At 40.7% G+C, this 20,896-nt stretch overlaps 1 protein-coding gene across 2 annotated transcripts in view; it reads left to right on the top strand.

Moving 5' to 3' along the window:
- Positions 1-9,963: 9,963 nt before the first annotated feature.
- The window catches only part of LOC102193571 (protein jagged-2-like), a 43,427-nt gene continuing 32,494 nt past the window's right edge, over positions 9,964-20,896 (top strand). For both annotated transcript variants that reach the window (XM_005737273.1, XM_005737272.1), the window contains exons 1-2: positions 9,964-10,393; positions 11,029-11,349. In XM_005737273.1, coding sequence (XP_005737330.1) covers positions 10,325-10,393; positions 11,029-11,349 — 390 coding nt within the window. In that variant the 5' untranslated portion in view covers positions 9,964-10,324. The remainder of the gene's footprint in view (positions 10,394-11,028; positions 11,350-20,896) is intronic.

Genomic DNA, 20,896 nt, shown 5'->3' with positions numbered 1-20,896 from the left:
ATTGGTAGGCAGTTTTCTACAGATTACAAAAGAGTGGTTTACATATCCTTCAGTAATGTATTAAAATATATTAAAAACTACTTCGAGTAGAGGGACATAGATGTTTCACTTCTTGGCAGGGAAAGTAGGTTGTTTTTATTATTTTTTATTATTTTCTTTCACCTACTGTATCCAAGGAATTGGGTGGGCCAGCCTATGCCAGCTTTCATAGGGTGATAGGTTTGTATATTTGGATGACACGGGGAGCATGTGACAGTCTATTTGACAGAGTTTGCATTCATTTAGAGTCCAGCAGACAAATGTAACCCCAATGTGCAAAAACACTCTGTTTGTCATGCTGTTTGGTTTTGGACATACGGTTGATGAGTGAGTTGAAAGACGGTTAAATCAAAGACACTAAAATATACCTTAAGATACTGTTATCTATGTTGTGTTAAGTTAAGTTGTGTTCACCATCCTTAGATCACTAGAGAAGCTGAATATTTGAGTCAGCTGAGTGGCTCCCCAATGAAGCCTCTATTCTTACAGACACTGCGCACATGATCAGCAATAGTATCCTCAACACCATCTTAGGTGAGGGTGGAGAGGATGGGTGGATGCATCAGTCCTTATGTTGTGTCCCTGCTGCTTTCATGTTGTAACTGGATGCATGGGATGTCTCTGTTCTCCAGAGACCATCTGGATGTGTGTGTGTGTGTGTGTGTGTGTGTGTGTGTGTGTGTGTGTGTGTTTCCACAGCAGATGGATTACCACTCCTCTTTTTCTGAATACAGTCCATTCACAGGTGGGATCTAAAACAAGCCCTTTGAAAGAAAGTCCAGATCCAATAACTACCACTGCAGGTAGAGGATACACTGAGATGCACCAAGCCAGAATTCTGACACACTCTCCATCTGTATGCTGATAAGATCTTCAACCTTATATCAATCAACACAAATCTTCAGTATGCCTTTGTGCACAGCAAACTAACCTGTAGATTTTGTATTCTGTGTTGTTGTTTTTTTAAACTGAAGGGCTAAATTCTGTACTTAAAGGGTAGAATTACAATCATATTCCCAGCTGATAAGATACACTGGTTAAACTGCCTCATCTGCGACATTTTCTAAGAGCCTAGTGGGAAAATTTGGACTGTCATAAGTACACATGTTCAGACTTCTTCAGCTGAGGACAGTCTTGGCTGGAGAAGTCACTTTGACGAGCGACGAAATGTTTGCCCCACTGAAAACGCTACATCCAGATGAACAGAATCAACTTTTTGGAATTATGTGTACTCTACATTTTCTGGAGGTTTCATATTGCTCCTGTTAAATAATTTTAAAAAATGTAAAAGAGTTTGTTTCTGTTCTCATTGTCATCCTATTAAAATTCTGAAAGCTCTTTATATTTACCCTGAAAACATCAGTGAATTTTCTGATTGGATCAAGGGGTCTATGATATATCGGGTACAAATGAAATCACTTCAAGATGTTCTGCCCTTCTGCCCTTAGCTCCTAAACAGTTAGGTCATAACCCTGGATTAACATGCCATTGTGCTTTGAGGAACAGCAGAAGAGAAACTGCATGGTCCAAAGTGATAAACAGACTTCCATAGGGACCAGGTGAATACCCATAACCTGTTTCAACTTTAGAGAGATAATATCAAGCAGGCCATAAATGATTAACTGCTCTTTTTTGCCGTCTGTTGAGTTCTTGTGCACGTGTACTTATCAGTGAGGTAAATTTACAAGGCTCTGGGATTTCCCAGCTAGGATGGGTTAAAGCGAGCCTCTGCTTCTAGTACCTCCATACCTGGAAGGAGACAAATAGGAAAATGTTATCTGCTATGTTAACACTGACAATAAGGAATCTGAACAACATACCATATTTCACTTTAGCCTTTTAACCAGCAGTATTTAGATAATCTGAGCATCATATCTTATTTCACAGTACAGGGGAAGTAAAAGAGACAATAATTTAGGTTCAGAGGGATTAAGGACTAAACTCCTGCAGCTTTTTCTTTTCAAAATCTCACTCATTGTTGACGGTGGTTACCTTGCTGAAAAAACACTAAATAAAAAGGATCTTCGATCTGTTTTAGACTTGCCAAATGTTTTAATAACTAAAAGATTAAATTAAGTTTCTTGGAAGCAGCTAAGAGGTGTGTCAAGGTTAAGTTGCTTGTTCATGTTGCCAAACATGACCAAGCAAATCGAGGCATACATTATGCAATGAGATTAACTTGACCAACTGGTTAACATCATGAACACAGGCGTTTCCTTTGTAAACCATTCACAAAAGTGTGTGCGTGCTCATATCTTAGCTGGTGTGGACCGTTTCCCTGTTCGTCCGGTGTTACTGTAGTCCAACTATGCTTTTCCAGTTAGTTTGGAAATGTCTGTCACTTTTCCAATTCTTTAAACAGTAAATATGTCAAACAAGCCAGCATGGGCTTGGAAATGTGAGCTCTCTGTAAGAGAGCACAGAAATGCATGCGGTACTGTCGCTGGAGCAGAACATAAGGGTGTGAAAGAGGTAGAGGTACGCCTGGGTTTCAGCGGTGGCTAAAAATGCGCCTTTATCGCAGCGGAAATGCACCCTTTCCACACACTTGCTGGCTTACTCAGCCATGGGGAATTACGGGACAAAAACTGGGAACTTAAGGTCACTGAGGCACAAAGCTTCTTTGACCTCTTACTGATTCACGCTTCAGAAATTACACAAAGATTTAATCTGGTAGCCATGTATGAAAAATGTATACTAAGTTTGGATTTCTTAAGTCATGATATGGAAAATGTCATATTTCAAATAGCTGCACAAAGCTTTCTAGTCCCGGACTGTCTGTTGCAAATTAAGAAATTATTTTCACTGAAGTGAAGTTGAAGTGAGCTAAAATTAATATATCGGTTGGTTTAAGTGTACTATAAAAAACTGCCTCAAGGTTGCAGAGCTTATTTTGTCTGCTAACTTGTCAGTCAAGCTCTGGAGAGTTCCCTTTGGCAAACATGCTTGGCATTGTCCTCACTTCTGCTTGTTTAGGAAAGGTTACTGCAGTGTCTTCAGACGCTTTCTCCTGGCAATGCTTATCTCAGCTCTGCAACATCAAAAAAAAAAAGCAACAACCGTCAAGAGCCATAATTTCCTCCATTTGCCATACGATATCTTTGGTCAGTAGGTGTTACACATTGTTAACATGTAAAGGTGGATAGTTTAAAGTTAGCCTCAGGATAGGGTGGCAGACTTTTTGGGATATTAAATATCATTCAAGTAGACATATAAATCCCAACTCATTAAAGATTTACTAGCCTTTTTAAAATGAATAGCTCATCCTTGCTAATGCCAGGTTCAGCCCACTTTTTCCTTTCGACCTACCTTACTTGAACCTCTCCTTGAGAAGGAAACATCCTCAGGGATTTAGGTCTGCACTGACATGTGAGCATCACACAGTTTCTTCAGTTTCTATTTGTCAGCTGCACATCCACGATGTAAATCTCCTGTTCCACCACATCCCAAAGGGGCTCTACTGGGTTAGGTAACTGCAGAGGCCGTTTGAGTACAGCGCACTCATCGTCATGTTCAAGACACCAATTCGAGATGATCTGAGCTTTGTGAAAAGATGTGTTATGCTGCTGGAAGCAGATAAGAGAGGATGGGTACGCTGTACTATCTCCCACACCATTTCACCACCAGCACCAGCGTGTACCATTGATATAAGACGGGATGGATCCATCCTTTCATGCTGTTCATGCCAAATTCAGACCCTACCATTCAAATGTTGCAGCAGAAACTGAGACTCATCAGACCAGGCAATGTCTTTCCACCCTCTCATTATGCAAGTTTAGAGAGCCCATTTGAACTGTAGCTTTAGTTTCCTGTTTGTAGCTGGCATCCAGTCTAGTCTTTTGCTGCTGTAGTAGAGCTGCTTCAAGGCTTAACATGTTGTGTGTTCAGAGATGCTCTTCTGCATACTCTGAATGAAAAGAGTAGTTATTTGAGTTTCCTATCAGCTGAAAGTAGCCTGGTCAGTCTCCTCTAACATCACCTGTTGAACTGCCACTCATTGATTATTTTTGCTTTTTTAGACAACTCCATAGCGTAGTGGTTTATATATTTGTCTGAGAAGTAAAAGGACTCCACTTAGAGGCTGAGAAGATAGACAGTTCCCTCAGAGATTACGTCAGGAGGATCATTAACTACAAAAATCTGCAAAATGAAATACGCTACCCTGTGACAACCCCTTGAGAGCAGCTGAAAGTTACGTATTCTCTGTAAACCCTAGAGATGGATGTGCGGGGGGAATCCCAGTCGATCACCATCAACCACGGCACCTTCAGAGTCACTTCAATCACCATTCTTGCTCATTCCAGTGTACAGTTTAAACTTGATCAGACCTGTGTGCTTAGTTTTTAATTACAATTTGTTGATTTTCTTATAGATAATGAAAATCTAGGTCACAAACTAGGATGGTCGTATTTATTTGTATTCTTAGAACATTATTGAGTTTTATGTTGTCGTGACACAGCTCATACTATACGTGATCACTTATACTGGTACTATGTAAGTCTGAGTGCTGATAACGTTGTACATGTCAAGATAGTTTATTTTCAAGGCTGAACTCACAAGCATTTGGCAATATGTTCTTTGAACACAAGTGTGCTGGACAAGCTGGATTTCTCAGCTAGCTTTGGCACAGCGGATACGGTAGTTTCCCCGTTCCTATCATGAAAGTTTAAACTACGGGTGAGATGTTCTTTCAGCTGATATAAGCAGATAAACTGTACCTAAAACACTTTATTTTCATTTAGGTGCTGTGGGAAGGTATGATAACATTACTTCTGTAAGCGAATGAGTTCTTTTATCTCCACTGACAAATGCTACCTTCTTAAAATGACCTCTTACAAGTGCAGATAATTCAGATAATGCCCTCACTTGAATTCAACCATTAATTATGCTTGTGCTACTGCACACACCGATCAGCTACAACACTATAACCAGTGATGGGCAAAATGAATAACACTGATCTTACTGATACAGTATGGTCTGTATGATAAACTTCCCCTGCATTCATATGACACGTAATAAGCCTATTTGGTTCAAAGCACTATGCATATGAAGAAAGAAAGAAAGGAGCATGTGGTTCTTGGAGCACAACCATCGGTTTTAAAACAAGCAATCGATATGTTATTGTTAATTCAAGGGCTTTTACATCAACTTACAGCCATTTTTACACACAATCTTCCATTTTCAGATGCTCAGACTCATATTGGACATTTGGCTGACAAGTACATTCACGGCCAGGTGAGGCTTGTTCCTCTTATTTCATGACAAATGAAGCAGACTTAATATCTAAAGTTAATCCAAGGTGTTGAATTTCACTGAGATGTCAGTGCAATCCAAGAAGGTTATCATTAAGATGAAAAGCTAAATAAAGTAGCCATCAAAAACCTTTGGAGTGGCAAAATCAACAACCTGGTACTTTCTTTAAAAGACTAAATGCACTGACCAACTCTGCAACACTAGAAGGCCTAAAAGACCTTTTAGTACCCTGATTATAACACTTAGACCTGAAAGTGAATGGCAGTGAATCCATGGTTAAGGAAAAACAGTCTCACAACATCTAATTAAATGAAGTACACCTTCGAGGAGGTAGTCTAAAGAGACGCCTTCATGAATGGAAATGCAGAGGCTTTGACTACAAGGTGTAAACCGCTGTTTCCGCTGAAGAACAAAAAGACCAGAGTAGATTTTGACAGAAGAGCCAGCACAGTTCTGGAAAAAAGTCTTTGGGCTGATGAAAACAAGATTATGTAGTACCACAGCGATAGGAAGAGAAATCAGTCATGAGTGCAGATGAAACTGAAGGCAGAATGACTCATAGCCAAGCAGCAACTGAAGGTGGCCACATTAAAGGTCACTTCAGAGATACTGAAATCGAGAAACCTGACTTATGCTGACTACAAAAATATACACCATATGGCTGGCGAAATGTCTTTTACCAGGTCAGGTTAGTTTGCTTTGGAGCAGCTACAATTCTTCAGCCTTTTCTGACATGCATGTAGTGGTATAAAGCATAGATTCGATCAAAAAGAAGTAATTATTTCACAGATAATAATGAAACTATCAAAACTACAGTAGATAAAGCAAAAATAAAAAAACAAAAGACCTTGAAAACCAGAAAGGACAAAGCCATCAAGGTGATCGTTACGTTCTGCCTCTCTAAATAGGAATATTGCAGTTATTGATGCCAGTTAAGTAGGTCAAGGGGGAAAGGTTGTGGCCACGAAACAAGTTTGGTCAGTGAAGGCTGAACTCTAGAGGTCACAAACGGAGGTCTTTAATCATTCAAAGTCCCTTTTAAAGACATGAGTTTGAATAAATCCACAAGAGAAATAAACTGCTATTAAATAGTAGTGTTTATGGTCCATGTGGACCGGCCTCTGTAATATTCCTCTGAGATGCAGCCATCTGCACTGTAGAAATCACAGACCTCACTAAGTATTTGGAATTCACTCTCCTCCGACCAAGGTAATGAAGCTACCCACCTCTATTAAAAATCCAAAGACATCAGCAAATGATCATCATCTTCGTAGCCATTAGAGCTTGATGAAAAACAGCACGCCTCAACCTTGACCCAAGCCACCTCCACCACCCCCGCCAAACACCACCACCGCACACACACACACACACACACAGAGTCCCCGAAAGATGCTTAAAGATAAAAGAGAATCGACCCATCAGCCGTATGTACAGAGACTGGAGATCTGAAAGGAGAAAAGCCATGAAAAATGGATGAGAGAAGAAATCCACTTCACCTCCCCCCTGGAGGCTGGCAAACCCCCCACAGCGCTCCCACTCATAATCCTTTCTCCTCCTGCACACACACTCCTCTCCCTGCGCCTCAAACACATGCATGTGGTGTATGCAAACAGGAAGACACGGTAGGCACACACACCGCCTCAGGTCCTCGGTAGGTGTTAGAATTCATCAGTTTGGTGCTAATATTAGTCTTTTATAACATTATAGATATTATCCGTGACTGATGTGATAAAGCGAGGCTCCATGAATCTTAAATCTATTGATTGATTTTCTCTTGTTGGGATTCAATTCAGAATGCGGGTTTTTTCCCCCCCTTTGATCAATTTTATTAAAAAAAACGAATGTATTAAGAATCCTTGAGCTTAAAGATATGCTGAACAAATTGCATTAGTCACACATTTAAAGGAGAGACTCATATTAGTGAATCATAAACGTCTAAATGCTTTCACAGATGCGTTTCTACTGTGACATGAAAACAGGTCTGGCTATTGAAGTGCTGAATATGGGAATAAAAGCATTTTTAATATATGCTTTTAATGCAAGAGATTGGTTATGAATAACCTTCATATATAGAGGACTTTAACAGGTAAATCTAAAGCCACATCTATCTCTTAGGCTTTACTCTAGGGCTCTCTGCTAAACATTAACACCAGCATCCTAATAGCAATGCAAACATGCTGGTCACTGCCTTAGTTTAGCAACACCAAAAACCAATAAGACCAGTAGCAACAGTCCTTTCATCCATCCATCTTCCTCTGCTTACCTAGGGTCATGGGGCTGACTTGAACCTATGCCAGCTGTCAGACAATGAGAGCACGGTGCATCCCGGGCAGGTCGTTAGCTCCAGTATTCAGTAAAAAAGAAAATTATTGGCTGTAGTTTGAAAATTTATGGATGCCAGAGGGGAACATTTGTGTTTGCAACATTGGCAAAATATCCCAAAGCCACAAATACCACTCTCATGATTCCTTTTAAACAGTGCAGACATTGGGTCAGTAGGTTTAGGGTAGCGCACAAGAATTTTTAAGCAACCAAAACTTTAAATACTGTATTTTGAGCCTGCATCACATTTTTTTGGGCTGACCACAAGCTGAACCATTATCTCCCAGCATGGAACATGCACACTCTTACACATTGTTCCTTTGCCACCCAAGACTATTTACTTATCCAACTTAAGGCACTAACATGTACTTGTGACAGCGTGTGAAATGTTCCAGTCAAAGCGACTGCGGTGGCTTAGGATATCGGCAGCCTCCTTCAAGGCCTATCTGACAGGTTGGCAGGCGCCTGATGAGGAGGAGACAGTGACATGAAAGGAGGCTGAAGGCTGCTGTCACGTACATTTTGAGTGGCAGTTTATCCTGGTAGCGTGGTAAATGTCTACCTGAGCCTGTAGAATTGTTGTCATAGTTTTTGGCCAGTTTATCTGGGTACTTGTTTAACGGAGCAATGTTAGGCTTGAAACAGAGTGTTAGTTTTCTTTAAATACCTCCCATCTATGACCCATGCAGTTAATGTTGCAGTCAAAAACATCCAGTCCTGTTAATATAAGTGCACATCTTACTTAAAACCTTACATGATTATAGTATTTAGCAAAATACCAAATAAAGGGGCTGCTAAACTACTGGATATCGGGAGCTTTAACCTACAAATCACGCTCATGCTAAGGTGTGGCTCATAGTACTGAAGAAATACAATTTGTGGACAGTCTGGCTCAATCGGGTCGAAGATGAGGAAGTTGTAAAAGTGTAAATTAGCATTAGATTAAAGGAGAATTCATTCTTAGTTGTGGGTGAATAACTGGAATGGTTAAAGTGGGAGCCTTTTCACAGCAGCCTTTTTCACAGCAGGTGCTTTAGGTTTCGGAGTGAGCAGCCGCTAGTTGCAGCTTGCCTATTAGAAGTGACCTTAATTCACTTCTTCAATGCAGGAAGAAAGAAATATCAAAAGAGCTTGAACATGCTTTGAGAAATGAGTATTGCTGTGCTTATAATGGGCTTAAAAAGCATGGAAAAACACTGGTAAGGACTGACCATCTGTCAGGGAGGACCAGATCACCTGAGTGCGCTGTCAGGTGATGCAGGTATCCCAAACATCTGTTTCTGTGAGCATGTATGTCTCTGTGTACAATCTGAGAGAAGAGGAGTCATTTTATATGACCAAACGCGCTTGCTGCTGTCGTTGCGTTCTTCGAGAGGGGGTCACCTCCACTCCTCGTGGAGTATAAAGGCAGCGGAATGAGCTGAGGACAAGGAAGCTCATTAAGTCAATAAGGGAGAGGTTTTATTGTGGATTTGTGTGGTCAAATCAAATAGCAATGAGATGCAGCAGAGAACAGAGAAGCAAAGGAAACAAGAGAAAATGTATGATGGGAAATGCTGCACCAACAGTAGGTTTGTGTTTTTAACTTAAGATCCGCGCAACACCTAAAAAATACTGGAAAAATTCGAACATGATTTCATATTTTTAAAGTTGACGAGTATTGCATAGACAGTAGAGGGCGCTCTAAACTGCAATTCGTGGACTGAAAAGTGTTGCGTTGTATGGAGTATTTTTTTTCCTTCCTCTTTTTTTTAACCTTTAATCGCAGTTAATAATCCAGAAATGTGGATGATTAGATTAAATACTTTAGCACCTCTTTATTTCTCCATATCACTCCAAAAACGGTGTTAGTGGCAACAATTTTAAGCATTATTAGATCAAATCAAAAGCAACCACTTGAAAAGAAAATGAAACTGTACTGTAAACGAATCAAGTAATCCCCGCAGATTAACGCCAAACATTTAGCACACTTGTAGGGCTTTATTTTTTATTTTTAACTTTAGGAGCAAATCATTTTTTTTAATGTGCCTTCTGCCATCGGGCGTCACTTCATTTAAACACCCATCCAAATTTGTCTCTGGGCCTAATTAAGACTGTAATTAAAAGCACAGCAGCGCCGATAAGTTCCTAATTTGACATAGGCTAATGGCCATGCTCATTATAATATCTTTGCGGCCGCGTTTAATTAAAGTCGACCCCTGCTTTGTTTGCACGCTGTAATGCGGTTTGTCTAAATGAAGCTCAATAGAAAGGCAGTACAATTCAAGTTTTGGGAGGAGGCGGAGGTGGAGGAGGATTGAAGCGGGGGTTATTATACTATTGTCCGCCCCTTAATCCGGTTGGCTCAGAGACTGCCCGCAGGCCAATTTGTAAGTGGTTTGCGGAGCTGCCAATCACAGCAGACATCCTCTCCTCAGGCTGTGGCAACGAAACATCTCAGTTGCTGTGTGGAGAGATTTGACGGAGGGACGCTGCTGTACATGGACCATCACTGCGCCTGCAATCCGCCGCCTGTTCACACACACGCATGTAATGCCTCGCTGAAATCGGGACGTACACGTTGGAGACGACACGCGTGTCAATATTCCATCTTTGCATGTATGGGGAGGAGGAACTAGTCGCCGGGTCCGCGGCTGTTTTTTTTTTTTTTTTTTTTTTTTTTTTTAGATCGTCCCCCCCTCCCCACATATCACTCTAATTAGTCGGAGGCATGTGGAATCTCACCAGGATTAGAAATTGCTTCCCAATAGTGTGCCTGCTGTTGACGTTATGGACGGAGGTAAGAGGGTGTTTTTAAAAATAATTATTTATTACTCGTATTTAATTCTGCTAATTTAAAAAAAAAATGTTTAAAATTCAAATTAAAAAGTTGGTGGGCGTGGAGCGATGCGTTGGCTCTCCGGCGACGCATATTCGCGTCACATTAATCGATAATTGAATTACGTAGCCGTCAGTTGTGGAGCATGTGATCGTGTTACCATGACAAGTGTAAGGAATTGATACAGGCTACTCTCCATTTTGGTTTAATGCTGACTCCTTTATTTGAATTTCTTCATCTTCTTGAGGGGAGAGAATTAGGCCTGAACCAAACAAGTTGTAAGTTGGATTGCATCAATTGGCTGCTGCAGCGGTTAATTCGCTCCCGTCTGAGAGTAACCTGATTGTCTAAAATCCCAGCGTGCAAACTGTACGCTGTTCACGTGCTCCATTCATGATGCAGAAAAATATTGTGGCACATCCACCCAATCTCCAAAACCTCTATACCGTTTTAAATGGAGAGTAAGACTCAGATTTGGCCACTTCCATACTATTTTTTACGCACCAGATTAAGATGTATAAATTATGCTGTAATTTCTCCACAAGAGCCTATATGTAGTTCTCTCTATTAAAAAAATGTATATACGTTGGTTGTAGGTGTCCCAGTCAACCGGCTATTTCGAGCTGCAGCTGATCTCCGTGGAGAATGTAAACGGCGAGTTGGCGGACGGGGAGTGCTGCGACGGTCCCCGGAGCTCCCAGGACCTGAGCTGCACTCAAGACGAGTGCGACACTTACTTCAAAGTGTGCCTGAAGGAATATCAGATGGAGGTGGCCACCACTGGCTCCTGCACCTTCGGAGCTGAATCTACGCAAGTTGTCGGTGGAAATACGTTTTCTCTTAAGGGCGCCAACAATAACCCGAATAAAGTCGACGATGCTGGCAGGATTGTGATCCCCTTCCAGTTTGCTTGGCCGGTGAGTGATTTCTCTTGCTCCAGTTAAGCCTTTCTTTACCCTTTCTTCAGACAGTGCATCATTTTGAACCCGGTTTAAAATGTAGGGCGGGTTTGGGTTTTTTCCCCCTCCTTGTTACATGTACCCGCGGGCACACACGTGCGCGCAAGCACACACCTGCAGAAACTCGTGGGTAGAAAACGCTCTGGTATTCTGCATAATGAGGTTTTCCCCAGCAGCACCTACCTGGAGAAAAGTTCATATTTTCAAAATAAGATCCACCAAATTAAAAAAATAAATAAAATAAAAAAACTACAGCTGACAGTTGCTTCCAAATTTAGTTGACAGTCAGTTATTTTGTTGATTATTTCATCTGGAGCTTATTTCTCAAAGGTCTGAGCAACACATCAGAAGCTGAAACCCCCCAAGTTGGTTTTGCTTTCTTTGTTTTATTTCTATTTGAAAGTGAGTAAAATTTCTGACCCATTATGAAAACGATTGCAGATTACCTTTAACTTTTGAGCAGCTATATCAACAATTGCTTGTTGCGGCTCAAATTAAAGCGATTCTCCTTTATGCTGTTAAGACTGGAGACAAGAACCTGTAAAGGAGTCGCAGTTGGAATAGATTTAAAGCAGTGATCCAAAATGATTTTGTAGCATCTCCCACCTCCTCTGTCTTATTACAGAGAAGCTAGACCTCATTAAAGGGGGTGCTTAGCAGCATCCTGTCCTTATGAGAACTGACACACATCGGGGCTAAATGATTGCATGCTTCACAAGGATCCGATTGCAGTTACAGTGTTTCGCAGTGTCAACTGGGTCATCTTTTAAAGTTGCCCTGATATATGAGGATTGGCTTTGTTCCAGGCCACCAGCTTGCACCTGTCAAGGCCGTGATGGGGTGATTACTCTGAAATGCTTTGATATGTAGATGGTGGCGGATGGGGAGTGCTTCTGCTTTTATGGAGAAATGGTTACGGCAATGCTTTTTACATCAGCAAATTGCTGATTTTAAAGTCAAATCAATTTATTGAGCCTTAGCTCGTTAACTTAAAGGTTGAACCTTATTGTTTGCTACTCGCAGTTTTGTGGGGTGATTGTTGGTGTGTGGGAGTGAAAACTCCTACTTTCACACATAGCAACATTCAACAGCCAAGTTTTACAGGTGTAGGAGATTGAGGGGATGCAGCCTGGTTGTAGGTGCTGGTTGGATGAATTCTGTAATACAATAATGAATGTGTTACATTATGCTCAAAGTTTGAAATATGCGTCAAGTTGGAGTGAATGATGCCTTTGGGTAGTAGCTCGATGTGCACTTCTGGCTGGTTTTGACAACTCTCCGCCCCTCTTCAGCACCCAGGAGCCTCCTCTCATGCTGTGCTTGCCAGGTGGCTGCTTGTGGTCCTTCCAGGCCAGTTAACCTAATTTCCCTCCAGATAACTGATAGCTGATAAAGGAGCAATTTTATTGTTTGAGGTTTTTATGATAATGAGTGCTTTCCTTTGGACACTTTAATGTCAAGCACTGTTTTCACACAGCCTCGAACACCTAAAGGTGTTCTTTACTATAAAGTAGCCAGTGAAACTCAATATGCGAACGCAGACGTCTGACACAGTTGGAGTAGACGTTAAAGCGTCTTTAGGGGGATGTTTTGTGTCAAAGGAACTGTACTGCACATTATTGGCTGCTGTTTAGACCAGGATGTGTGTGCTGTCTTTTGAACTGCAGCTGAGGATGGATGACAAAATCAGCAGCAGTTTCCTAACTAATTGAGTGCTTCAGGTTTTATTATGATAAACGAAGTGAACTTAAGTACAAGTGGTTGACCAATAGTGAAATAACAGCTGCATTTACTTACTTTTTAGGTTCAGAGGAAATGATGTCTAGAAGCATTTGGATACAAAGGCATAATTTTGAGTGTATGCCACCACAGTGATTATTTGTGCAATAAATATTCAGTTTAAGTGGAGATGTTTAGCTTTAATTCAAGAGGCTGGGAGAAATCCTATTAACTGTTAAGGAATTAAAGCCATTAGGAGCTGTAATGTGATCGGGCAAATTAACATAATCATAAATTAAAATTTTCAATTTTTTTTTTTTTTTTTTTTTAACTTTTCACTGAATCTGAGCAAAACGTTGTGCTCTACACTTGAATTCATCTGTCTTTACCTGTCTTCTGTCACATTGCTTATACATCAGCAAGCCAGTGACAGCTGGTTGGAAGCTACGAATGGCCATATGTTAGACTCCCTGCCCAGTGTTGTAGAGGTGATGTTGTATATGTTTTAGTCCATTCTCGGCGTGTCTTGTAGACATTTTATTCTGTTCCTGGCGCCAATTACTGGTCTGCACCTCATGCTAGTGGAACTGAATGATAATGCATCTACCACCTGGAGCAGGAGTGGGCAATTAATTTTCCCATGTTAACCTGAGAAAATGGGCCTGTTGTGGAGGACTGCACCAATAAGCTTCTGACGAGATAAAATTAACAGTGAGCAGTGAGTTCAGCTTATTGTTGAAGTCTCTGCTCACTGTGAGCTTAACAATAAGGGCCCGTTTTCTCATGTGGCCCCTTGGGAACCTTAATTGCCCACTCGGGTACCTGGAGGTGTTCTTCATATGAATTGATCCGACAAAGGGATTTTTCTGTACCATGGAAAGGATTCCGGGATAATCAACAGCTTTTGTGCAAATAGCCCAAAGGCTATGTTAATTGCCTTTTGATCCTTTGAAAAGGATGGAGCACCATATTTATTAACGACTTAAAATGCCTGAAATCTTTCCTCAAATTGAGGCAGTCTGCTGTGTCCAAAATGACTTGATAAAAGGCTAAAAGACAAAAAAGTCAATGTCTTGCCATATATATATTCCCCATCAAGTTATAATTTATCTGAGTTGAGTATTCCTTCGAGTCTAACTCAAACTTCATATTGACTAACTACATGGTTCATATCTCATAAAATATGATCCACTGAGGATCTCAACAACTTGAGGCAGAGGTGAAGAGGGCTGTTCTGGTGTGTCGTACTTCTGTTAAGTGCCCGGCTGATAACGTCGCAGTATTCCAGTGCCAGATGTCACAACAAGTCTTCGGGGTCACTGGCTGTGGCCTTGTTTCTTTCCTCACTGAAGAAACAAAGATGCAGTGTACTATTGGCTGTGTCATCTGGTCAACTGCCCATTTCGAGCCACATGAAAACCAGCGAGGCCTGGACTCTTCTGTCATCTTGAATCAGGCTTGAGCAGAATGAATGATTTTATTCCTGCTCTCAATTTTGATCCTTATCAGATGTTGATGTCAACAGAAAAAATTCTGCTTAGGTTGCCTTTTTTGATGATAATAAATGTTCTTGTTCATACTTAAACATACACTTAATTAGTCTCACACTTTCTTATGATAGCGGACATTTGAATCCTAGGATCTTGGCTATGCAAGTCTGTGCGTAATTTAGATCGATGGTTATGTTGCTGCTAAAGACACTAAGTTTCAATTAAACCGTTCACCTAAGCTAAATCTGAAAGTGAACATTTAATCTCAGTCTTGTGTAGAGCACTCAGGCTGTAACAAAAAAAGGTTATCATGTATTCCTGGAGACGATTGTCTCCACAGAAATAGTGGCTCTATGCATCATAGTTTCTTCTGTTCTTCTATCATCACACCAGTATGATTCAGCTGCTAATGGCTGATTTTTATCCATTCTTTGGAATTCTCCCAGTGATTCTCTGTCTTGTTGTTCTCTTGACAGCATGCCAGTAAAAAGACTGATTAGTGATGCCACCTCTGAGCTCAGCCTCCACTTTTTTCTTCTCTCTCTCTTTCTTCAGTCCTAAATTTACTGCTTATACTCTCGTGGCTTTAAATCTTTTTGTTAGACCGACATTCATATTGTAATTAGGATGTCACCAGAACCAATACTTAGAACTTTTGATTCAGATATTCTGACAGCACGATGGTACTCGTGTTTTTCTTTATTACCGTGGGTACCGCGTGCAGCGTACGGTATCTGCCACTACAGTTCTTCTGGAACTGAAGGGGGCAGCATATGTCTACAAGTGTTCCAGTCTGTCCTTACATGCTGAAGAAGAAAGATGTCCATAAGCACGCAAAAAAACAGCACATGGAAGATTGCGACTAGTACAACTTCTGCGATGTGTCCACCCTAACTTGCGGATAGGAAAGGCAGTCAAACCAATATCCAAGTGATACTGTCCAGCTTTGTAGACAAAGGGAGGAAATCCTTCAAATTTAGTGAAGGAACTATCCATAGACGAGATCTGTCCAAAGAATTCGAGGTGGGAATGAGTTTCAATGCAACATCTTCTTAAAATATTATTTTTCTTAGGAAATATTGCTATTTTGTTTGAGATAGTTGGCATTGCAGCTGAAAAATCAACTGTGTTCCCAATGCTAACGTTCAATCTCGTAATGTTAGTAGGCAACGCAGGAGCCATCCTAGCATTTCAGTCTGTGTCCTGTCAATAAAATATAATAACCTTCGGAGGGACTCTGCGTAGAGCTGCTGCTACTCCACATCAAAATGACCCAGCTGAGGTGGTTCAGGCGTTTGACCAGGATGAGCGCCTCCTGCATGAGGTGTTCTAAGCATGTCCTACCAGAATAAGGCCTCGGGGTAGACCCAGGACACGCTTGCATCTTTCGGCTGGCCTGGGAGCACCACTTCCATGTTCACTTGAATAGGCTGGAGGACGAGGAACGGGGAGGTCTGAGCTTCTCTGCTTAGGCTGCTGCCTCTGCAAGCCAGCTTCAGAAAAAGGATTGATGGATAAAAATCTGTTTCCCATAGAAATCTATATCAGTCTTGTTATTTATTTATTTATTTTTATTTTTTATAATCGCAGCCATTGCCATCTGGTGGCCTTCAAATAGAATGCAGGGTTTTCCACATAGAATTCAGAATGCACCGAATTGGTTTCATTTGTCCAAACTGGAAACGAAATCTACCAAATCTTTGTTAGACATTGCTTTGTGTTTGGCTACTATCACCCATCTTGTCTGTAACTTACTGAACATTATGGTGATGGAGCGGCTCTGATTGGAGGTTCTTGACTTGGGTCCCAGTTGATTACGAGCAGACTGGGCCAAAGGGGGGGGGAAAGGAACAGACTCAATGATGGTTAAATCAGGGTTAGGCTAGTCATTTCCCTGCGTTTCCATTATTTAGGCCAGACTAGGTTAATCACTGATTTTCTTAATCTTGGCCTTAGAAAGATTAAAAATAAGCCTATTTGCTCATTAAAATAAAAACAGCGTTCATGTTTAATAAAGCCCATGGACCTTATGCAATGTAGATTCACATGCTCCAGCTCGCAGATGAGCTGACCAAGTTAGTGCCTTGTTTGGCCACTCTTATTGAGTTTCCTTTTTGTTGGCTCATGCTGCGTGCGCACTTCTGGAGAGCAAGTGAAAGAGAGAGCCACGTCTTACTTCCATTTGAACACTAATGAAATTGCCGGTGGAATTTCTTTTCCTATCTTTCTCTCATCCTCCCTGCCCTCAAGTGACATCAGCCGGACGTCCGTTTGATGTGATCCTGCCTGTAACTCTATCCGCTCCAGGCTTTGACATGTATCAAGCCTCCATCCTCACTCTGCTAGTTAATGGATGTAGGGAGGTAGTTTAAACTCTACTGGGATCTACACCAGGCATCAGTGTCATTAAAATGCTTAAACTACATATTTCTTAAAATAGTTTGTTTCCTAGAATAAAGAGTTTTTAAACACTCTGACCCATCTATGGTAAAGGGATAGTGAGTGTGCTACAGGTTGGTTTATTTGTTCTTCCGCTCACGCACTCCCTTAATGTGTAGTTGGTCTCATGCGGCTGATTATTTCAACTGTGAGCAGATTTGATTCACAATTAAATGACATCTCAACTTAGCCGTACCTGCTAAATTTTATTTTACATAACTCTTTTCTGGAGCAAACATAAATTATTGGAATTCCTGTTTCATGCTTCTGTTGAGAATAAAAGTACAAAAACCTCGACTGACTCCTAGAAGATGGTCAAGGACACAGTCCCCAACTCGGTCATTGTGCTCGTATCAAGTTATGAATTATACATCCTAGGATAAAGATGCACATTCTGGGATACTAGGTAGTAATTGTGTTAAAGTATGCTGTGCACACATTTGACAGGTGTGAAGTACTTGCAAGATGAATGGAAAAAGGAAGTGAAGTGGTTGGATACTGCATCTAGCAATATATATGCATATCCAACACCACATATCACCTATAACATGTGATCTATTTGCTCCTGACCCGTTATGAGAGTAAAACTCCATAGCAGACAAAACCTTCTAACACAGAACTCTTATTTATTTTTTATTTTTTTTGTCTTATAAACGTCAGCAAATTTGAGCTTGAGCAGCGGAAAATGTATCACTGTATCATCGCATTTCTCAGACAAGGATTCTTATTGATGCATCTGAATATGAGAATGAAGCAGAGCATTTCAGTGCTTTGGTGATGCACTTTGGCTCATGTAATGTAGGTCTTTCCTCCTTCCTCCCCTCTCTGGCTGAGGGGCAGCTATATTTTTTTTTTCGATGCGTACACACACACACACACACACACACACACACACACAGAGAGAGAGAGAGGCTAATGCAGGCTGCCATGGTTAACCACACCTGATACGGAGCGTGTCAGAGCTGTTGCTAGGAGACGGCTGCATAGGCCTCTAGTAAACAATTATCTTTCCTCTGTGTGGCTCCCTCCCCCATCCATCCTCCTCTGGTCCCAGGGCTGGTCTGTGGAAAGCTACTCACACGAGTCTCACCTATGATTCAGCGTTGTTCTGTATCGATTATACAATTAGCCACTCGCACTGAACTCCCAAAGTGACATAATGGGACGTAAGAGAGCCTTTCTTTTTTTTAAGAAGTGGTGATTAAGATGTGGTAGCCTACAGTTTTATTACTTTTATCTTTGCATGTTCCTCTAGGCTTTACTGCAGAATGAGATTTTTTTTTTTTTGTTCCTGAAATGATTGTCCATATTCTTCCAATTTTATTAAGTAAAAAAAAAAACCTGTAAATTATTAAACAAAGATGTAAACAGATTAAATTTATCAGGCAGTAGCTCCACACTTTGGGTTCTGACTTAGCGGACTGACGTAAATAACAGTCCAAATGCTCTGTGCTACTGAGTGAGGGGGGGCTTCAGTGAACTGTGATGAACTGACATCATCTTACCATGAAAGCCTCACTAATAACTGGATCATTTCAGTCTTTACAGTTCTCATCTTTTACAGTTAAGTGCGATTACAGATTCAGTCTTTGGACATTTATTGCAGTTTCATGCTCTTTGACTCGTGTGTCTCAAATGGGAATCAAACCTCTCCTAATGAGCTCATAAATATCATGTTCGTGTATATATAAAGTTTCTTATGACTTCAGAGGAACTCGACAGTTATTAATGTCAGACAGCCACTTTTGTTTATAACATAAACATAGCATTATCGCTAAGTCTTGGTGACTGAAAGTAATGCTTCTGTTTTATTGTAAAAACGGTCATCACAATTAACTAATTAATTGGCTCTGGATATTGATCTTTAAAAATAAGTCGACTAAAAATAAACCGTAAACGCCAAGTTTGTTTTTAAAAGGAACAAAATCTCTAGAATCACAGCTGTTTTCATCAACACTGGTAAAAATGTTGCAGATGGGTATTTTAAGAAGATGTGACACATCCTGTTTCCACACTGTAACAAAATAAGCTCATTATTTTTCTTTGGCGTAAACCATATTTTAACCAAACCACTGCACTGTGAATGCAAATGGGCTTTAAGTTGCCATTGAGCCATTTCCTATAGAGTCATGAGAACATCTTATGCAAACATAACCAGAGGCAAATTGATGCACAAAATTTCAAATTGCATCTGCGTGGTCCAACATGCAGACTCTTGTCATTTTCAGTGGTAAAGGTTTCAGTTCAGATTTCATTGATGTAAGTAGAAGAGGGAACATGATAAATGAATAAAACGGCGAGATTTAGCACAGTGAATCTGTTCTACAGTGTACCTACTGTAATTTTATAACATCCGCTGTGTACTTAATGCCTTCCTTAGCTCGACTACATCCATAATGTATCGAAGTTTACTATCTAAACGTTTTTTATTTTTTGTTTTTATCAGTGTATGTAAGGTTGGTAACTGAAGGATTTTTGTTTTTAAAATAAATCCTGTCTAGAAGGGGACTGCATGTGCTCTTTTGTTGTGATCTCACAGGTACTGAGGGTGTATTCATGAACGCGTTTAAGACGCTGGTCTGAGTACTCTTGTGGATCTGAGCTCATGGGACAGATGGAGAAAACTCCACTGTTTGTCTGCAGAGTCTCTGTTCAAAATGAAACTGATGTCTTTTCAGATTTACTGTAAATGCACAGTGCACCTGCTCCACCCTAGTGTGTGTGTGTGTGTGGGGTGTTTTTGTTTTGTTTTTTGTTTTTTCTGCTAAAGATCAATGATATATTTGGTATGTTTCACATTTAAAACACTGCAGCAAAAGCACTGTCTGGTATATCATCAGTCCATTTGGTAGTCAGTGTTCATATTAACAGAGGAAGAAGTGCAATTGGTCTAAATGAAGTAAAAAGGGGGGGGGGGTGACACCTTGATTAAGGTGTTGTACTTGATCTACAGATGTAGGCTCAAAGTTACACCTGAAAGGACTCTCAAGCACTGCTGTATGTATTTTTATTTTCTGGTGGAAACCTTTTAAATCATATCACAATTTCTTTTCCAGTATTTTCACTACATACTTTAAAAGTCATTATGTCTCTTATTGTAAAAACATTGCTTAAGTAGGTGGCACAGTGAGCTGCTTGTCAACGAATGCTGCACATGTTATTTGTATAACCCTGTTGTACAGTAAGTTGTGTGTCTGCACATGTGTGTATTTCCATGGTCACTCTGCATTGAAGCGTGTTGTTGTGGCCCACCACATCCCCTGCCTCTTGTTAAATGAATGGTGTGCAGGTGCGAGAGGCTCCTTGTGGGGGTAATTAAAGCATGTCATTACATGGGCAGTTAAATTGTCACTGTTCTGTTGAACTTGTTTGAAATGATAATGGGGCTGTGCTGGAGGCGGTCCTGGGTTGCACTCCAGTCAGGAGCCCTGTTGCTTTGGATCAGGAATTAACCTGTTAATGTTTCTGAAGCACGCTTATTTCTCTAGTACCTCTTAGACCTCTGAAGGCAAATTAACTCCAGAGGAAGTAATTTGCAAATATCCAAGACGCTGCAGTAATGGAGATTTAACCTGTTTGAACTCTGACTTGTTTGTCACACTTGGCACGCATCGGGATGAACTCATGACATGTGGCATTTCTGTCAATAGTTTTGTGACTGTCAGTGAATTATTTTCAGCTAACTTACAGCATTTAAACTGCCTTTGTAGTGTCACCCCTCTCACCCCCCACCACATCTTAGCTTTTAGCTTATTTTAATTGTAACTAGGGCTGCTCAATTAATCGAATTTTAATCACGATTACGATCTGGGCTTTCAACGATCATTAAAAATGACTGAGCCGATTATTAGCCCCTC

The sequence above is a fragment of the Pundamilia nyererei genome, unplaced genomic scaffold, assembly GCF_000239375.1.
Source record: "Pundamilia nyererei isolate P.nyererei 1_Seehausen unplaced genomic scaffold, PunNye1.0 scaffold00074, whole genome shotgun sequence".
NCBI lineage: Eukaryota > Metazoa > Chordata > Actinopteri > Cichliformes > Cichlidae > Pundamilia > Pundamilia nyererei.
The sequence above is the reverse complement of the archived record's forward strand: the minus strand, read 5'-3'. Positions and strand labels throughout refer to the sequence as shown.